This window comes from Rhizopus delemar, genomic scaffold (assembly GCF_000149305.1).
Source record: "Rhizopus delemar RA 99-880 supercont3.2 genomic scaffold, whole genome shotgun sequence".
NCBI classification, from domain to species: Eukaryota; Fungi; Mucoromycota; class Mucoromycetes; order Mucorales; family Rhizopodaceae; genus Rhizopus; species Rhizopus delemar.
Genome location: NW_027137828.1, coordinates 1,299,252 through 1,319,544, shown reverse-complemented (window position 1 = coordinate 1,319,544; position 20,293 = coordinate 1,299,252). Strand labels below are relative to the sequence as shown.

The 20,293-nt window shown below is 35.1% G+C and overlaps 7 protein-coding genes across 7 annotated transcripts; 2 read left to right on the top strand and 5 right to left on the bottom strand.

Annotated features, from left to right (window-relative positions):
• Positions 1–984: 984 nt before the first annotated feature.
• RO3G_02731 (uncharacterized protein) lies at positions 985–4,721 on the top strand (the record flags this gene model as incomplete). Its single annotated transcript, XM_067657322.1, has 8 exons — positions 985–1,147; positions 1,273–1,632; positions 1,704–1,988; positions 2,044–2,741; positions 2,802–2,909; positions 3,047–3,325; positions 3,382–4,623; positions 4,716–4,721. The coding sequence occupies 8 exons, from the start codon at positions 985–987 to the stop codon at positions 4,719–4,721; spliced, it is 3,141 nt and encodes a 1,046-aa protein (XP_067513423.1).
• A 417-nt stretch (positions 4,722–5,138) lies between these two features.
• Positions 5,139–7,026, bottom strand: RO3G_02730 (uncharacterized protein; the record flags this gene model as incomplete). Its single annotated transcript, XM_067657321.1, has 7 exons — positions 5,139–5,355; positions 5,416–5,818; positions 5,880–5,948; positions 6,007–6,392; positions 6,447–6,518; positions 6,697–6,770; positions 6,823–7,026. The coding sequence occupies 7 exons, from the start codon at positions 7,024–7,026 to the stop codon at positions 5,139–5,141; spliced, it is 1,425 nt and encodes a 474-aa protein (XP_067513422.1).
• An 853-nt stretch (positions 7,027–7,879) lies between these two features.
• Positions 7,880–9,612, bottom strand: RO3G_02729 (uncharacterized protein; the record flags this gene model as incomplete). The annotated part of the gene is made up of 8 exons (XM_067657320.1): positions 7,880–7,981; positions 8,044–8,283; positions 8,339–8,449; positions 8,514–8,607; positions 8,663–8,775; positions 8,836–9,272; positions 9,401–9,502; positions 9,558–9,612. 8 exons carry the CDS (start codon positions 9,610–9,612, stop codon positions 7,880–7,882), a joined length of 1,254 nt encoding a protein of 417 aa, XP_067513421.1.
• Positions 9,613–11,427: 1,815 nt separating this feature from the next.
• RO3G_02728 (uncharacterized protein) lies at positions 11,428–12,270 on the bottom strand (the record flags this gene model as incomplete). The annotated part of the gene is made up of 1 exon (XM_067657319.1): positions 11,428–12,270. The coding sequence occupies one exon, from the start codon at positions 12,268–12,270 to the stop codon at positions 11,428–11,430; it is 843 nt and encodes a 280-aa protein (XP_067513420.1).
• Positions 12,271–12,572: 302 nt separating this feature from the next.
• On the bottom strand, positions 12,573–14,261 carry RO3G_02727 (L-serine ammonia-lyase; the record flags this gene model as incomplete). The annotated part of the gene is made up of 3 exons (XM_067657318.1): positions 12,573–13,778; positions 13,875–13,990; positions 14,042–14,261. The coding sequence occupies 3 exons, from the start codon at positions 14,259–14,261 to the stop codon at positions 12,573–12,575; spliced, it is 1,542 nt and encodes a 513-aa protein (XP_067513419.1).
• Positions 14,262–14,653: 392 nt separating this feature from the next.
• Positions 14,654–15,436, bottom strand: RO3G_02726 (uncharacterized protein; the record flags this gene model as incomplete). The annotated part of the gene is made up of 7 exons (XM_067657317.1): positions 14,654–14,788; positions 14,836–14,859; positions 14,912–15,027; positions 15,084–15,099; positions 15,158–15,200; positions 15,285–15,326; positions 15,387–15,436. 7 exons carry the CDS (start codon positions 15,434–15,436, stop codon positions 14,654–14,656), a joined length of 426 nt encoding a protein of 141 aa, XP_067513418.1.
• Positions 15,437–18,814: 3,378 nt separating this feature from the next.
• Positions 18,815–19,341, top strand: RO3G_02725 (uncharacterized protein; the record flags this gene model as incomplete). The annotated part of the gene is made up of 2 exons (XM_067657316.1): positions 18,815–18,940; positions 18,997–19,341. The coding sequence occupies 2 exons, from the start codon at positions 18,815–18,817 to the stop codon at positions 19,339–19,341; spliced, it is 471 nt and encodes a 156-aa protein (XP_067513417.1).
• Between the last annotated feature and the right edge of the window lie 952 nt (positions 19,342–20,293).

Here is a 20,293-nt window from a genome sequence, read left to right as displayed (position 1 = left end):
TTCCATGGATAATACAAATAATAGAGGAGATGATTTATCGCTAAGAGTGGCAGAACAATTGATGAATAGTCGATATTCAACAAATTCAACCAGTCCTCTTATGACACCTGCCCCAACAAGTTCGTCACCGAGTAGACAACAGACAAGTTCATCTCATCATCGAAATGAACCAATACGAAAACCAAAATCAGACCAAACCTTGGTTGTTTGGCCAACAGTCAAAGAAGGTAAAGAGCAAGAAGAAAAACCGGCGTGGTGGATATTAAGTAAAGAAGACGAAGACGGTTTTCATTCTGTTGGTGGCCTATTATTCCTCTTTGGATTTCTATTTCCTCCCCTGTGGTGGCTGGGGTCATTCTGGCCGAAACAACCAGGAGAAAAGGGAGGTAAAATGGCAGAGAGGTGGCAAAAATTGAATAGATGGATGTCTGTTGGATTTAGTATTATACTTGTTATTCTTATCATTATATTCGCTGTACTTTATGCTACCAATAAATAATAATCATATACCTCTCTTCTTACACGTGCCTTTCATGTAGGCTATCTATTTTGGCTCCTTTTATGATTCCGCCCCAAGAAGCAGAGAGATTTTTTTTTTTGGTAAATTTCCTCTCCTTTTTATGGAGAAAGGAGAGGTTAGCATAAAGTTTTAATACAACGAAATTAATGAGGTGTTTGACGTATTCACTCACATTAACGGAGATTACACGCTGGATTTAAATAAATAAATACATCCGTTTCTTTCAAATAAATAAATAAAAAAAAAAAAAACAAAACAACGAGAGCTTTCTTGATGACTTCAACCACAGTTCACTTGAAACGTCAATCAGCCAATTCATCTAAAATTTCTACCTTTGCAGTCTCATTAAAATCTGAAGCAAGCTGGTTTCAGATCATTCATGCAGAAATCACAGGTTTTTTTGTATAAAAATTTGCGCCCAATACATATTCACCAACACTCTTTATGTAGCTGTGACGAGTGCCATGCGCAAACACGCGAGGTGGTCTGGTATGAATGTCAGTAATATTCGAATGGGCAACTTGGGCAATACTATGGGACTACGTAGCGGAAGAGTAAAAACAAGAGATTCAAGTTTAAAAGAGGTAAAAAATAAAGATCTTGGCTATACAGCAATGATTGATACTAGTAAAAACAGGGCGATCCATTATTGGAAGGATTCATTAAACTTAAGCAACACTTGGAGAGCGTACAAGGTTTTAACAGAATATAAAAGAAAGTGTGCAAAAGTGTAACGATGACTGTGCGTATAGATGTAAAGGATGTGGACGCTGTAGAACTAGTCAGTCCTTTCCTTGAAGTAATCTGTTCGGGCAATACAACAGGCTCAGTAGCAGCGACCGCTTTAGCAAGTATTGAAAAGTTTTTACAGTACAACATCTTGAATATACAGAGCCCTAATATTGCCCATGCGATGAATACGTTGACTTCATCTGCCAGTGGATGCAAATTTGAAGCATCTGATACGATTTCAGATGAACTGGTATTATTGCGTATGCTGCAAGTACTAGAAATGGCCTTAATAAGTGAATGTGGACAAGTATTAAGCGATGAAGCTGTTTGTGAGATAATGGAGTCTGGCCTAAGCATGTGCTGTCAAAAGAGACTTAGTGGTATGATAATATTTCTGTGTATTATGTAAATCAACTTTTACTCAATTTTAAAAAATTTTATGAATTGCTAGAAATGTTAAGGAAGTTGGCAGAGCATTCGATGATCAAAATGATTATTGCTATATTTGAAAGGCTCAAAAGCTTAGAGGATGACTTGCTACTTACAGAGTCGCTTTCAACAGACGAGCCCGCAGATCCAGTTCACATGAATACACCAAAAGATACTTCATCACTTGATGTTAGCATACAACAGCAGCCTACAATAGAAGAGAGTAAAAACCAAGGAAATAAGCCCACCAACAATAAAGAAATATATACCACATCACCTATCACTGAAGCTACCGTACTACCCACAGGTAAAGATTCGATATTTTTTTTTTCACTTCCCTTAGTAACTGATTGCATTTGTAGCCAGTGAACAGAGTGTTCATCCAAAACCATATGGAATACCCACAATCCAAGAAGTTCTTCGAGTTCTCATCTCACTTTTAAATCCTCACGAACACAAACATACAGATTCCATGCGAATGATGGCATTGGGCCTTTTGAATATTGCCTTTGAAGTAGGAGGAAGAAGCATTGGACGTTTTGAAATCCTGAGATCACTAGTAACAGATGATTTTTGCAAATACGTCTTCCAATTAGCCAAGACAGACTTTGTTCCTTTACTTTCTTTATCCCTTAGAGTCATTGCCACCGCATTCGATGCACTTGGATCTCATCTGAAACTTCAGCAAGAATTATTTTTATTCTTTTTGGTTCAAAAGCTCTCTCCGCCTACGGGTGCAGGTAGTCGCAGTGTGCTTGTAGACGTAGATGAAGAGGGGCATATCAGCTTTCTATCGCCAAAGCCTAATATTACTGATCCCATCAGCGATACAAGAAGTTCGTCGCCTAACATGTTCTTGGGCAAGTCGACAGATAAAAATGGAAAGAATTCTAACTACACAGACCGTACAGCATTGAGTCCAGAAGTACGTGAGTTGTTGTTGGAAAATCTACTGCAGTTTGTACGTCGAGAGACATTCATGATTGATTTGTGGTACAATTATGACTGTGACGTTACATGTGGTGATCTCTTTGAAGAATTAATTCAATTTTTATGCAAGGTAGATGCGCTGGGTGTGTTTTTTTTATGTAAACCAGTGTAAACTAACAGATTTATATAGAATTCTTTTCCAGATCCACTTAGTTATTCAACAACTAATTATCACTCACTTTGCTTGGACACAATATGCATGTTTGTTGCACAAATGACTGAACGAACGCTTAACAAGGTGTGTTTTACTTTCTATGCTTAACAATCAGAATATTAACAGGACTATAGGACATACCAAATGATAACCATGTAAAGAGAAAAAGAGAAAAATACTATCACATATAAAGAAAGTTAACGTATACATGATTGACATAGGAGTTAATTAAAGCTGAAGAACTACTGGAACGTAAAAGACGAAAACGGCTTATTTTGGAAGGTGCAGGTCGATTTAATGAATCACCGAAAAAGGGCATTGAGTTCTTGCTTGAAAACGGAATAATCACAGCAGACGAAAACGGTAACATCAACAAAAGCCTTTCTAATTTCCTGCAATCAACACAACAATTGGATAAAAAAGCGCTGGGAGAATATATTGGCAGACCCGAGAATCTTGAACTTTTACAAGTGTATATGCGTCAATTTGATTTTAAAAATGTAAGGTTTAAACTACTTTTTTGTTATAATTTGGTCTTATTTTTGTCAATTTACAGAAACGTATGGATGAAGCACTACGTATGGTGCTCGAAACATTCCGTTTGCCAGGAGAAGCGCAGCAGATTTTGCGTGTGACAGATACGTTTGCAGAAACATTTTTTGAGACTGGAGCACCTGAGATTGACAATATTGAGGCCGCCCAGGTGTTAGCCTATTCGATCATCATGCTCAATACCGACCAACATAATCCACAAGTGAGACATCAATCGCGTATGTCAGTCGATCAATATATTCGAAACTTGAGTGGTGTGAATAACAATGGAAATTTTCCTCAAGACTACTTGACCGCCATATATCAAGCCATCCAGCAAGACGAGATACTGATGCCAGAAGAACATGAAGGTCTATTGGGGTTCAACTATGCTTGGAAGCAATTACAACACCGATCTTCCATCACAGGTCTATTTGAACGTTGTCGCACATCAGATTATGACCATGCCATGTTCAAACTCGTCTGGAGGCCCCTCGTGGCTGCTGTTTCATGTGCTTTTAACACTGCCCAAGATGATGACACACTCGAGCGAGCCATCACTGGATTTCGTCACTGCGCAACCCTTGCGGCTCATTTTGGATTATGTGAAGCATTCGATAGCATTGTTGTTAATCTGGCCACGACCACTGGCTTACTCGACAACCCGACTTCACCTGTGCCAGATCCCATTGTTGATGTAGCTGGACAAAAGTATGTGGTAAGCAAGCTTGCGGTGCGGTTTGGCCGCAACTACAAGGGGCAACTCGCTGCGGTTGTCCTGTTTGCAGTAGTGACCAGACACGGTGACCCCCTCCGAAAGGGCTGGACCAAAGTGCTTCAAATTATTCGTAATCTGTTTCTTAATTCTCTTTTGCCTAATTCTATGCTGATAGTGGAAGATTTTGTGTCTGGAACAACAGATATTCCACTCAAGCCAAAGATGCCAAAACCTTCTAAACAACAGAATCGCCGTGATGGTTCACTCTTGTCAACCTTATCGTCTTATCTTTTATCTCCTTATTCAAACGATGAAGCCTACAGCAGAGATCCTACAGAAGAAGAAGTTGAAATGACAATGTGTGCAGTGGATTGCGTATCTGCTTGCAAATTGCAAGAATTATTTATAGATATAACATCCCTCAGTTTGGAAACACAAAAGAGCTTATTGGCGGCCATTCGTACTGTTGGATATGATAAAGAAATAATGGAAAAATCAAAGGAGACAATAGAATATGATCCTGCTGCAGTCTTATTTTTGGAATTCATGGTAACGATTACCATACGTAACGCCAGCAGAATTGAATCACTATGGTACATTAGAGATGTAACCTAATCTTTTACTGATTTTTTTTTCTTTAGGTCTAATGCTACTGATTATATATTTGGTATACTCAAATTTGGTGAAAAACAGAGTAGCTTAGTTGTTGAACGTACAGTGGTTGGTCTATTGAGATTATGTATATGTGCTGCAGCTAGAAAAGTGATGCTCGAAGAAATCCTTGAATGCCTTCGTCTTATTCGTGATTTTCCACCTAGCGTCGCTCAGGCAGCGGCACAACAAACAATGTCTGGTGTATTTAGCTTATCCTCTGCTAATTCAGAATACATAGAGTAAGTTGTTTAGAAAATAATACCCGCATTATCCTAATTGTTGTTATCTGTAGAAATAAAGAGTTTTTGAACTTGATAATAGAAGTCAAAGAGAAAACATTGGGTTATTTGTAAAAAAATAAAGCATGACATAATATTTATTACAGAAATTTTATAAAAAAGAAAGCTACTTTAAAACAGTTGATTAATTGTAGCAAATAATCCAGCCAACAAAATTGTAGGGATAAATGAAGTAGATAAAGCTGATGAGTCACTTGGACTGGATGAAGAATTGTTGGGATTATTTCCTGAAGATGTGCTATTTGCTTTAGGTACAGCAACGTTTTTGACTTGACAATCAGAAGATGTGCAGAGACAAGTATTTCCAATAGGATCCCACCAAGTAGTGCTAGAGACAATAAAAAAAACGGTCAAAAACGAACACGCACATCAATGCTTTCTTTCTTACTCGCAGTTATCAGGAATAGCATAACGATATCCTGATGTTCCATTTTGAGCATTAGAAGCTGGTGTGGGATTATCTAAACTGGGAGCAGTTGCAGGGCAGTTGAAGCATGTCTTTGTGCTGCTTGCACCAAAGTTACAGCTGTTAACTAAATTATCATCGACAACGCCATTATGATCGTCATCAAGCCCGTTACATATTTCTTTGGAGAGAATAGGCTGTTTACATTGCATATAATCTTGCTTTCCAAGCTCTGAAGCTTTGACGGGATTCTTCATCCACTGTAGTAATTGTTGGTTTGTTATAAACCAAACATCAGGCTTAGAAGCAATGGATTGAATGAAGCTAATGACACCATTAAATTGGTCTTTAGGATCAGGAAGACTAGGATAAGATGTTAAATGAGCTAAACAAAAAGAAAAGAAAGTTAAAAAAAAATAAACAATGTATATTTGTATATACTGTACTTGGGTGAACGTAAATACCAAATGGTTGACGATTTCCGTTATAGTGTTTGTCAAAAGCTGCATTGCTCCCTTAAAAATAAAATATTAATGTGTGTGTACGTTTGTGATGACAATAAACAGTATTTACATGCTGTAACATCAGAAGGAGCACCAGCCAAGTAAACATCCATCAATTGAGGGATGCTTCCATTGTCCAAAACAGAGTACATTGGTATTTCCCATAGACCTGGTAACTTGATTTGACCAGTGTTGCAGATGCCTGTCCAGCAATCATTAGCCATACCGTTGTCAAGTGTATAGGGCCAATAAGCATCATCGGTAACTGCACTAGAACTTGAATCATACAAGAAACCTTGTTGACTTAAAATGTTTAAAGTGTCTTTGGTGTAATTCAAGAATGGAGCACGAAATCCTTGTATCTTTGAGTTTGGAATACCACCGTAAGCATTAAGCATTGATTTACATGCTGAGATTTCTTGAGCTGAAGGCGTTCCTACATGAGTAAAGGTATGACTATAGTCCAAAGTTAATCCTTAAATCATTAATAAAAGGAACAAGTAAACTTACTCTGCAATCTCGTTACCAGCCGCATACCATTGCTGTACCAATGAAAAGTCAGTGTATTGCATTGAAACAAACCTATTATAAAAATAAACATGTAAATTTAGTAATGCAGTACCAAAAATAGTAACTTCTTTTTTGCCACTTTACCAGGTACCATGGCCGGGACAACCGTTAGGATTGCTTTGTAATAAAACGAATAAGCTACTATTTTAAAATAATCTCCCAACTCCCCTTTTTTTTTTATAGATCTTACGTAACATTCACCATGGATAAAGCAGTTTGAAATAGGCCAGTTTGTATGGAATCATCAAAGGTTACAGTCACAAACTACCTAGCATGTTAATATATAAAATTAAAAGTAAATACTTATATGTTTTACTTGAGGTGTATCTTTGGGAGAAAGTCCTCCAGGTGGAGATTGAGATGCACATAAGCAATTATTTTCGATCTTACAAGAACTGGGATTACAAGTATATGTACTGGATGAACCAGAATTGGCAGTAGGAACAGTGGCCCCTTCTTGTGCAATAACCAAGCTGATCCACGCTAAACAAATAGTCGAAGTAAATGCTAATGATTTCATAACTAGACAGTGAAAAAAAAAAAAAAGAAAAAAAGAAAAGAAATAGAAAACAAAAGTATTAAATAATTCTGTAGTTACACAGCTACTCAGGTAAGACAAGGTGAAAATCATCTCCTTAATTAGATTACCCCCTTTCTTTTTTTTTCTTTTTCTTTTTGTTTTCTAGTAGAAGCTTATGTTTTTATTTTCTTTATTTTTTAAACAATGAAGCGATGATTTTAAAATTTTTAATCTTCTTGTCTTTTCTCTGCCTGTTTTCATTGATTTACGTCTTTTTTTTATTAACGTTGCAATTGATTGACGCTTTGTGCAACTTGGGAGACAGATCCGTTCCTTTTTTGTTGTTTTCTACACTTAAAATCATTTATTGATAAAAAGGGTTCATTTAAAGGCTAGCTATATTTTTAACTAAAAGCCAAAAAGAAGGTTTGAATGGAAGTACTTGAGGCAAAAAAGAACATTAGGTTGGTATAATTTTGATTAAGAGAGATTCTTCACACTATTTCAGCCCCTTGTTTGTCTTAAATCAGTGAAGTACACACTGTGTTGTATACTTATTAAAACAATGCCCTCTTCTATAATTACTCTTTTGTTTGCTTTTTTATTTATTGTTTTCTTTTCTATTTCTAAATTGTTTTTATTTGCACAATGTTTATTTTGTTTACAACTTAAAATCTATTAGAATAAAGAAAAAAATTGCAATTGCCTAGACTTTTACACTTTAACAAACTTTAAAGCAAAGATATAATTAAAATACATATCAGCAAGTCTTAATAATAGATATCATCAAATGCATATTTAAAATATTTTTTTTAATATAATTTCATTTTATTATATATGCAACATTCATCAACTAGCGCTTTTTTATTGCTTCTACGATTTCTTCAAGTTCTTTTGTATCCGACTTTAATGTACTAGCAATGTGTAAAATACCTTGTTGCTTATCTTCAAGAACCTGATAAAAATAATTAAGTAAAAAAAAAAAGAGTCAAGTACGCGTATAAATGTTTAACAAACCTTTGCGATTCTGTTGGTATCCTCTTCGCTTACTGATCGCCAAATCTCAGTTTTACCGTTTGTTTCGGACATTCTTGCTTTTGCAGCTTGAATTTGATTCCATAAGCCGACCATCTTTGTATAAAGCTCTTCGGGGCAATTTTTCGCTCTAGCCATCTTCTGTAATTGTTCAACTGTCTTCTCTTCCTCTGCATTTAATGGGAAATTCTTATAACGAAGTATTTGACTGTATCGAAGGAGCTTTTACAAAGAAATGTGAGAAAAAACACGGCCGATATTTATTCAATATACTTACTCGCAATAAGCGTTGAGTTATATCAATATGACGGCGTTTATGTTCTTCCAATTTCACCAAAGTTCCAAGCATATATTCACGCTGAACTGATGCTAATCTATCTTCAGTTTCCTACAGAAATAGATTATTCATGGCTCTTCTTTACATTCGCTATTCCTGCTAGTTTTTTTTTTACCTTTAATTTTTGTTGATATAAATCACTTTGTTTAGACTGAACTTCCATACGTTTTAATATATCGTCAAATCCAACGGCTAAAACTGGTACTAGACTTATGATATATGCAGATTAATGAGCGATGAAAATAAGAAAAGCTCTAAACCTACCATGATGGATCTGGGTTTTTACGTACTGCTTCATTCCACAAATGTTCATCTTGGTTAGGTGGGCGAACATACAAATGCACTTCATTACGTGGCACCATATTATAGAAATAATGCTAAATGAAAAAAAAAGTATTATTAAATTTTGTGTATACACTCCTTTTGTGGCAACTTACTCTAAAATGACAAAGAGGTGAAGTAGGATCAAAATGGGCTCTGATGAGAGCAAGTTCTTGCCAAACTTTCTCTTGGATTTGAGGTTTACCTTGTTGTTGGTTTTGTAAACCAAAGCTTGTTTGCTGATTTTGTGTTCCAAATCCAGTTTGTTGTGTGTTGGTAAGTGATCCAAACCCTCCAAATGCAGGCTTCACTGTCTGGTTACCAGATGCACTAGTAGTTGTGTTGAATGAGCCAAAACCACCGAATCCAGTGTTGCCGGTAGCTCCTGTCCCAAAACCACTTGTGTTGCTGCTGGTAGTAAGCTGATTTGTTCCAAAACCGAAACCGCTAGTGGAAGTCGCTGGTGCTGTTTGTCCAAATCCTGCAACTGGCGCGGATGAATTTGCTCCAAATGTATTAGTTGCTGCTGATTTTTGACCAAATCCTCCAAAACCTTTTTAAAAAATAGTTAATTACCTTTTGCAACGAATTATATATCTTTTGCTGTACCAGTAGAAGAAGGATTTGATGCCGCTGTCCCAAACAAAGTACCCGCACTAGAATTATTGATGCTGGTATTACTTGCACCAAACAAAGTACCAGCTGAAGAATTCGTATTAGAGCCAAAGGAAGTACTGTTTGCATTAGCCCCAAATAAGGTACCAGCTGAAGATTGTGTATTTGCTATAAATGATTATTGCTTAATGCTCTACATTTTGTGCATCTTAATTATATTTACCTGTTGTACCAAACGTCACATTGGGCTGATTTGTTGACGCTCCAAACAGGCTCATTTATACAAGTTTTTGAACAAAAAATGAAGGTATTTTTTTCTTCACGCGTAAATTTTCTTGCAAAGAAAAAAAATAAAACAGCCGTCACTGTAACTCCGGCAGTACATAATGGACTTGTGGGACTCAATGAGACTCATGCTTTTTTTACCTCCGACAAAATTTTATAAAGCAATTTCCTTTTCGAATTTTTTTTTTCAAGTATTGATGAATCCTATCACTTCAAAAAATGAGAATACTTGTTAAAAAACTAAAGTATTCGCCTGTCAGGTCTCATAGCAATAGATCCTAATATTGACTTGTCAAAATCGAGCTTTTGACAGTGGAGAGTACCTATCTAAAGTCAAATTCAAATGTCTAAAGGGTTGACATGATTTAAAGAGATAAGACAAAGTCAACGAAGCCATCAACAAAAGCTACTCATTCTGATTAATAGTTGTTGAGTTCAAAGTGCTTAAACTAGTTTATTGAGAAGAGATAAAAGTATATAAGTGTGCGTTTTCCAGACTTTGTTTTTACGACTGCAATTATGGCTTTAAAGTGTTTAACACACTCCTTCTCCTGTGTAGTCATGGATTTTTAATGAACACAAATGGCGATATATCGTTACAAGAGACTAAAGGAGAACTGATCAGAAACATCTTGCCATCCTCTTTTACAATAGCCTTTTGATCTATCACACCAATTACGATATAGTCGAAGTTTACTGGTTCGTATCATTTTACTTTGTTCTGTTTTTCTTTGGGAAAATAAAGCATGATTTATTTATGCAAGTAAAATATAAAACTTCATCTTATGCCAGCAGTATCAACGATATTAACGTTGAACTGAGAAAGGCCTGAGAAAGAAGAACACTAAGACAATATTAAAGAATAGAAAGAGATATGAGGTACACTACATAAAGCTTTTTTGTTGTCCAACATCAAACTAAAAAAAAAAGTATGATAAATGTTCAAAACCTTGAGAAGGTAAAACTTGTTTCAGGTTCCTTCTAGAAAGCTACAAAAATAAAGGGGCATCTCTTTGCTTCTTTGCTAAGCATATAGAAGAGGCAGACGTAGTTTTGAAATTTAATGTGAGAGTTACATTTATACCTTATCCTCTTTTTGCATAAGTTGCTTCAAGCAAATGTTAAAGAACAATCGATCCTTTCATCGTAATTGACTTGATAAGATAAAAAGTGATAAAACAGGGGTACGCGTCGTGTTCCAAGAAAAAAAGACATTTAAAAAGAGTGAATGGAAGACTTATTTTGTTTATTCATCGTCTTTTTTTTTTTTTTTTTTTTTTTTTTTTTTTTTTTTTTTTTTTTTTTTTTTTCCTTTCAGTTTAAAAACAACATGCGTAAAAAGAAAAAGAAAAAACCTATATTGTCTCGCTATCTGGTCCTCTTCTTTCGCTATGTGGTCTTTCATTTATGGACATGGTTATACTCCCGGCTTCATTAAGCCTTTCTAAACAACAGTCAATTCCACACTGTAAATAAAGCGATTACCGTTCTCTTCTGAAAAGGAAGCAGAACTAGGCTGCAATCGATGATTGCTTTACTTTTCGGAGGTAAGCACTTTTATTCTTATGTTGTTTATGTCTTGATGACTGAGACTGACACTTCATATACCCTATCAGTATATAATGGACTTCTAAGTAAATAAAGATGTAAAGTGCTTTTAACAATTCTTATGTAGTCGAGCCCTTTTATAGTAATCTTTGGAGGTTGAGAGCACAGTGAACAGATCAGATAGATTAAAAATAAATATGTATATAGATAACAATACATCAGCCATTTGCTGTTATTAACTGAACATATAATAGCAAGCTTTAATGTAATTTACAAAATTCTGATATATAAGCAGCAACTTGACTACTGTAATCCAAAACGACCATATGCAGAGCATTTTCTATAATAACTGCTTGGCTTGCTACACCATGCAGAGTATTTAATTCATGAAGGCTTTCCATCTCCTTCCTTGTGTAAGCATCTTTTCCTGGAATGATCAGTAGCATCGGTAGCATTGTTGGTGGTATTGATTGGTCTTTTTGATTACTCGACAGCAAAATATCTGCTATGGCGGCGAGACACTTGTAAAAGGCAACATTTGATATTTGTTTCATGGATCTTTGGATCTCTTCTTGAGATGAAGCAAATTCAGCGGATTGAACAATATTGGCTTTCATAAGCCCAGTCAACTCTAGATTTGGAGTAAGATCTTGATATACTTTCCATTCTGTTCTAGGAAACGGTATACTCGGTACAGCGGATCCAATAGGGATGATACCTTTTAATTCAATACCTTGGTCCTTAAGTTGGCATTTGTTTTCATGCCTTACAGCATAAAGCAAGGATATAATACCACCCATAGATAACCCACCGAGGAACACTGAGATATTGCGATCAGGATAATGTGTTTGTTTAACAAGCGATATTATGAAATCCAAATCATCCAAGACATCCTTAAATTGAAAAGTAATTGGATCATCATTGATAGGCTGTGATGATCCATGATATCGAATATCGCAAGTCAAAACATGAAACCTTTGCCTTATTAGATAAGAAGTGATGCGGTCAAAGTGGTTCAGGTGACCAGCTGCTCCGTGGATTAACCAAATAACTGTATTCTGTGTACCATTTTTCTCACCAGATAATTCATAATTTAGCGTCATATTTTTATGCGTTACAATCACCATTCTTCTTCTTTTCCTTCTTTCTATTTTGATATTTTGAAGCATCATTCGATTTGTTGTGCCCTTTTTTTTATTTTTTTGGAGTTCTTTTGTTCGATGGATTAGGAAATACATGTTGCACAGATGTGTACCCCCTTTAAATTATAGCTACAAAGGAGTAATGATGGATTATCAACAAAAGTCTTGTCAATCTTATTATTAAGCAATTATAAAAAGAGGTAGATGAAAGAAAGTGCTCAATAGTCTATATGGAATAATATTGAACTTTTATTTATTGTAGTCTAACATAATGGAACATTCACTGCTAATCCACCCTGGCTTGTTTCTTTATATTTAGACATCATGTCATGCCCAGTTTGACGCATAGTCTCAATTACTTGATCAAGAGAAACACGATGATCTCCTTCACCATTAAGCGCCAATTGAGCAGCAGCAATGGCTTTCACAGCAGCCAATGCGTTTCGTTCGATACAAGGAACCTGTACAAGACCACCAATAGGATCACATGTTAAACCAAGGTTATGCTCCATACCAATTTCTGCTGCATTCTCTACTTGGTCCACTGTTCCACCCATGACAGCTGTAAATCCAGCGGCGGCCATAGAGCACGCTACGCCCACTTCGCCCTGACAGCCGACTTCAGCAGCTGAAATACTAGCACCTCGTTTGAAGAGCATACCAACAGCAGCAGTAGTAAGCAAAAACTCCATGACATCCTTTTCTGGATTTTCAGAAATGAATTCAAGATAATATTTGAGTACAGCGGGAATTGTGCCTGCTGCCCCATTGGTAGGAGCAGTGACAACACGACCACCACAAGCATTTTCTTCATTCACGGCAATAGCGTATACTGAAAGATAATCCAGAGCAGGCAAGACGACTTTTTTTCGAGGCTTTTTAGGTAAAAAGGAAAATGCAAGTGGATATTGGCAGTAATTAGTTTTGGTCAGTTGTGCAGAAGGTGAACTTTCTATCGAAGTACGAGTGTATTCACTTGCTGTATTGACAGGTGTACCATACAGGCCTGTTAGAAGCTTGTTGTACAATCTTGGAGCCCGACGTTTTACTTTAAGAGGACCAGGCAGGTGGTCATTGGGAGAGGCCATCACGCCATTGCGGATACTGTCATCCATTGTGTTCCAGATCTTTAAGAGTTTCTCTCGGATCGTTTCAGGACTGCTCCATTTTAGTTCATTTTCAAACACGACTTGGGCAATTGTCATATTCTCACGCTTGCATACATTCAATAATTCTTGTGCATTTCTAAAGGGCAAAGAAACAGCCACAATATCTTGTTCACTACGTCCTTCAATCACATCATTTTTCTGTGTTGTTCTTTTGTAATATACATTTTCACCGTGATCCATTTGGGTTTTCTGATTAACTACAAATCCTCCACCGATACTAAAATACTCATTTGTTGCAATCATGTTTACATTTTTATCATAAGCACAAAAGCGAAGACCATTTGGATGCTGAGGCAAAGTCTTGAAGTAATTGAATATCATATTTTTTTCATAATTAAATTTAATTCTGAAAGTGCCGTCTAAATGAATTGATTGATTTGTCTTTATATCTTGTACCCTTGATTGAATAGTGCTCGTTTCAACTGAATCAGGAGATTCGCCTTCAATACCCATCAATACAGCTTCTGGAGTGCCATGCCCTTCACCTGTTAATGCAAGAGATCCAAATAGATCTATTAAAGTCAAAATAAGATTTTTTTTTCGAATTAAAAGAAAATAAAAACACTTGCCTATCCTTAATGAGTCCACTTTATCTAAAACATGATGCTCTTTTAAATCATTTATAAAAATTTTTGCAGCTCTCATAGGTCCTACTGTATGAGAGGAGGATGGACCTACGCCAATAGAGAAAAGATCAAAGGTAGATACAACAGCGTGGGGGTCTTCATTAGGAGTAGGATTCATGTTATTTTCTTCCACTTCTGCTGTAGTTGTACTTGACATACGTTTAAATTGAAAGGGTATCATCCTATTATGTTGGGATTTTAATGAAATAAATATATTCTGAGAGAGCGATGCATTGGATCTTTTCTGAAGAGTATTAAACATGCGTATATGTGCTTGCATTGTTTAAGAAAGAGAGAGAGAGAAAAGATGCAAACAAAAAGGCCTAGTTTATTAAAAAAAAGTTACTTTTTTCTCACGGTTCTCATTACTTTAGCCAATAAAATTCATTAAATGCTTCATTATTTAACAGTAGCAATTATTCCATTAGAGGTGCGTGAGATGATTTGACGAAGAGTTAGTTTAATAATACCGATCTGATTATAAAATTTATGTGACAATGCATGCTTCCACTTGTAAAAAAGTGGTAAAGATGACATTTGTTTATTTGATTATAATTTTTCCTTGATGCGCCCCAAAGTCTTCTTGAGATCCTCGGGTGTAACTTGCTTTTGAGGCCAACCAATCTTGAGGCCTTCCTCAGGGCTTGGCTTGGGAATAATGTGGAAATGAACGTGAGGAACAACCTGAGGTTATTTTAGTACCAAGCTCAACCCATATAATTTAGACTTACTTGATGAGCCATAGGTCCATTGTTCTATTTTATTTCATTTTTTAAAATTTTATGCAAAATGTTTTCCTTTTTTTACCTGTAAAAGATTGTATTGACCATCTTCCAAGCCAATAGCAACAGCAACTTTCTTTGCTAATGGCAGCATATCTGCAAGCACATCATCGGGGACTTGGTGAAAGAATTGGGCGTGGTCTACCATGATATAGTTAGCAAAGGCTGTACGCACTAATGTTATTCTTTTCTTTTACATTTGGGAATTACGAGCTAAATAAAGCAAAAGGTTGATAAAAATGAGCAAGTTTTCCATTAAAAAACTACTTACTGAATGTCCTTCACTTAAAGGATTAATGTCGAGAAAAGCGTAACTTTCAAAAAAAAAAAAAAAAAAAAAAAAAAAAAAAAGGTTACGTTTTTTTTGAGGGTTTTTTTTTAACATTTTTAACGCGTACCTTTTGTCAGTTTCAGCAATTTTGCAAGAAGGAATCTCGCCTCTGGTTTATAAGTCAGTTCACCCTGTCTGATTTTCTTTCATGTTTCTTTTTTTTTTGTACCTAATAATCTTACAAAAGAGACAGTCGTCGAGCAAATGAGTATTGGCCATAATAAGTTGTGAGAAATAAAAGAGAAAAAAAAAAACAGGGATCCGGGATAAAATATTCTTATTCGTGTAACGTCTTTGCGCTTGTTTGCTTTTCACGACGCAAATGGAGATTGTTTTATCGGCAAGTTGCAAATACTAGATGGAATGAAGCATACTAACATGTATATTTATATAACTATATCTGGTTTTATATTAAGCATCAGTTTCTTCTGCCCGTATATATTTAATAATTCAGCTCTACTGTAACCAAAAATAGGTGCTTTATTGTATCATTCGCTTCATTATTGAGCTTGAATGCTTTAAAACGTCAAATTTATTATGACTAAATTAGCCAATGTAAGTAAGAAAAAAAGAAGGAGGGGATGCAAATCTATAAAATTATGAATTTTTTTAATTACCATGAATCAATGTAACTGTACATACTTCATATGAAATAACTCTATCAAATACAATCTTTTTCAACTTCTTTGCTTCTATACTATTTCCCGGAAATATTAGGGTGCTTCTGGGAAAATATTCGCCCTTACCACATGATACATTGCCATTTCGTTTAGCTTCTCACATAAAACAACCATGAGACCATCAGTAGTATTCATTGTCTAAAATGATTCTTTAGCAGAGTATACTATTAGCAATAGACAAATTAGATCATAAAAACTTCAAGGCTAGCAAGGAACAATTCTCCTATCTCTCCGTCTTATTCTCTAGCTACTAATGATCTATCAAGCACGTAGTCGTTGTATTCAATAGTGATTTGGCATATGGAATCTTTCAATGTCTAAATTTGCGCAAGCGACTTCAAATATCAAAGCCCATCAGTGAGCCTTTCTATGTTTAGCTGTTTGCTCACTTGTTATATCATTTTTCCTACGTGTAAAAACCAACTAAAAGTACTCACTTGGCTTCTTACAGTCTGGCAATTCAAATTCGGAAAAGTAAGTACTTTGGATATTATGGATTAGCATAAGGTATTTAATGACAATTATTTAAAAATGAATTATGCGCCTATCTACTGACATGTTATTACTCAAAAGTGTATTGAAATGAGAGGGTATAACTTTATATTTCTTCCTTATTACTCACTAGATTTGAATTCGCTCGAGCCATTTTGATCTATTTGCAAGAGTAATTACAACAGAAATGATTCTAAGTCAAAGAAATCCCAAGCTTATTAGGAGAAGCATGTAATCAGGCACTATTGGGTTATATTCCAAGAATTTGCATTCACTTTATATCAAAGCCTGATGAATATTTAAATCGGAAATTTGTCTAATAAAGCATTAAATTATCTTGCACGTAGATTATATTGAAGTCATTTTGACCAATGCAATTGGAATTTATGGCAGCATTTTATCAGTTGGTTCACATTATATGAATCCAGGTATATTTGTACCTCTCAAATCCATGGATACAGCCAAGTGTAGGTTTAAAACGATTATTGACGATAGCGATAAATAGTTGGTCATAGACATTGATACCTGCAATGGCATTATAACCATCAGTATCTGGATTGATGTGTCATGCATCCTAGAATTAGGACTATCATCAAACAACTTTTGCTTGTTTGATCACATAAGTTCCTTCAATTCTGAAATCATTATCTGTGATAAAAGCTAAATTGGTTTCTGAGCATGACAATCCACTTGATGTTAATGAATTTTACTTGCCTTACCATCCATACCAAGTTCTATCTAAGCTTTCTCTTAACGAAATGGATGAGATATTGATTTCCTCTTGACTTGAAATAGTATCTAGAGCAGTAATTATTATTTCTTTATTTTTCGCAACTTCAATTTTTGCTGGTGCACTTACTTTTGTTCAACCTCGAGCACGATTAATTTGAAGGTTGAAACCAGCCTCATTCATAAAATGTAATTTTGCAAAATCCATGTTCTTATATTACAGCAATAATTCAACCTCAAATTTTTTTAGGAGATGTTATCAGAACTTTGGTACTCAGTGGGCTTTTCTAATTTCTTTAAACTTAATGCACATTGCTCCTTTATGTGATGATAAAATTAAGCTTTTGAAACAGAACTTTTGAGTGCTTTTCAACAAACTTTCCTCTCATTTACTCTAAAGCCACCGATGCAAAGTCATCAACAATTTCCACAATAAACAATGTATGTACGTCGCTCAAAGCCCCAGTTTTTACTCGTCATTTCGCTTTTTTGGGATGCTTCTTTTTGTGGTTTTCAATACATGGCACCTTTTTCTACTACGCTTTTAACAGGAACCAGCTCAACTATCAAAGAAACAAAATTGATAATTTGCTTGTCAATATATGACTGACAAAATGTAAAGTTTTTCAAATCCTTCAATTCAGTATTACTTGAAAACATTTACCAAAGGCTTCTATTTTATTATTATATTTCCCTTCGCATAAAGATTCAATTTTTCTGTTTTTTTCTTAATCACATCTTACTCTGTCTCTTCTTCATCTAGCTGAAGGTTTTCAGTTATTTATTATCAATCTCTATTGTCGCATCACTGTTTATATGTTTCTCATAACATGGGCATCAAGTTTGTATATATCTGAGCTATCTATTATTCGGAATTGTTGAAATATTCTAGAAAGAAGTCTTACACATGAATACATGTTTACATTATCAATTTCTTATTAAAAAACCTTTCTCATTTGCAGATTTAATTTACTTAATTAGCCAATAAAACTTCTCCAGAACCTGAAATTCTCGTTTTATTCATATTTCTAGAAACACTGTAATGCTCACAGTCTCAAAGGCCCTGTCCAGTGCGCTGTTGCCTGTTTTTTCGTTGACAAAGGTATCATAGATACCGTTGTACTCAATAAACCCTTCTCAGACAAACAGACTGGAGCTCAACTTTTGTTTTATCATATCGTTTCCTTTTCTGAAACTCATTTTCTAAACAATGATTTCTTCACAAGCTCCTTCTTCTCTTTTTTTTTGTTTTTCTTCCCATAAGGAATTTTTTATCTTCTCTTACACTTAATTTGATCTGGATTGGGCAATTATGGTGGCTTGAAACAGCGCGTGCTCATTTGAACTTTTAAATAAAAGTATTATTTAATACTTGAATAAAAATTTCATTTACAAAAAAAAAATTGTTTAATCGTAGTACACACAATGATACGTTGTTAAGGTGTATTCATTATACAGATGCAAATATACAAATAAGCTTGTATCTTTTGATATCTGGTATGGTTCTTAACAAATATGCCTTCTCCTTTTAGTTATTTTGCGTGTCTTTTTCTTGGTTTCATTATTTTATAAAGATGATTGGAGGAACAAGTTTGTGTTACTTTATTAAAGTGAAAGCAATCGGAGACTATATATTATATTTTGCTTTCCTTTTTTGTTCCTTCATTATTTATTTATTTTTATTCATTTTTATTCCATGAGCTTTTGTTGTAGTAAAGGTGAAGATACAAAGACTATTAGAAGAAAATTAGTTGTTTGTGGAGACGGTGCTTGTGGAAAGACGTCCTTATTAAGTGTGTTTACAAGAGGTTACTTTCCTCAGGTACAATTTCAAATTAGAAAAAAAAATCCGTAGCTTACCTAACTGAATAACAAAAGACTTATGAACCAACCGTATTTGAAAACTATGTAAAAGATATAACCGTTGGAGATCAAACAATACAGTTATCTTTATGGGATACAGCAGGACAAGAAGAATTTGATCGAATACGGTTGCTATCTTATGCAGATACCCATTTATATGTATTATGCTTCTCTGTCGAAAACCGAGATTCACTCGAGAATGTTAGAGAAAAATGGTTAGAGGAAATAACTGATCACAGCCCGTATGCAAAGATTATTCTTGTCGCTTTAAAATGTGACTTAAGAGAAGAGCGACAAGACTGTATTTCGTATCAAGAGGTATGCTTCATACATGTTCTAATTGGTTTGGTGATTAAGTAGAGAGTAGGGCTTAGACATGGCTAACAGTATAAACGCTTCAAGGTATCTTGAATGCTCTGCGAAGTGTAATCGTGGAGTAAAAGAATGCTTTGAGCAGGCAGCCAAAATAGCACTTTCAGGTATAAGCAATAGTACTACAGTAACCATTGAATGCATTTTACTTAGTATTTTTTTGACAGTTGGTAAAAATAAAGATACAGCGAAAAGTCGATCGTGGTTGAAAAGATTATTCTAAAATTCACAAATATATCCATCATTTACACCCAAAATAACTTATCAAATAGTCCATACATACCTTGAAGGTATAAAAAGAGAGACAATAGATTTAAGAACGACATTTTTGTGATAACAAAAAATAAAAGCTCGACCCTGTAGACCCTATATCTATCTTTGTCTTTGTCTCGGCATTCTACTATTTATTACGCTTTGAAAAGATATTTTATTGATAAAATTTAAGTGGCCGCAACGAACGCGTGGTATCTTAAAGTGCCGCATCACCCAGGCCACATTAAATCATAACTAAAGCCCTTGGAGGACATAGGGAAAAAAGAAAGGTAAATAGAGGGAGTAAGTAGGGAAAGAGTAAAGGATTGATTATGATCGTAGAAGCCAATTAAAGAAATGTTGCCCTAGGTTAAATAGAGACAGAGGCATCTTATCATGACATAAGAGATCGAGCTCATGAAAGATGGTACATATAGTCGGCCAGTGAGGGAGTCAGGAAGGCATACAGTCAAGCTTATGGGAACTGTCGGTTACCCAAGTTTTTTTGTCGACAAATAAAATATATTTTGTCAATTAGATTCAGATTGGCTTGTTGATTAGGTTAGAGTACTTTGACGGTTAGTTAGAGTGCACAAGCAATAAAGAACAAATTATCCAGTTCTCTAGCAAAATGTTTGCGCATGGTATTTGTTTAGTTAGAATGAAATTCTATTGTAATATTTTGATA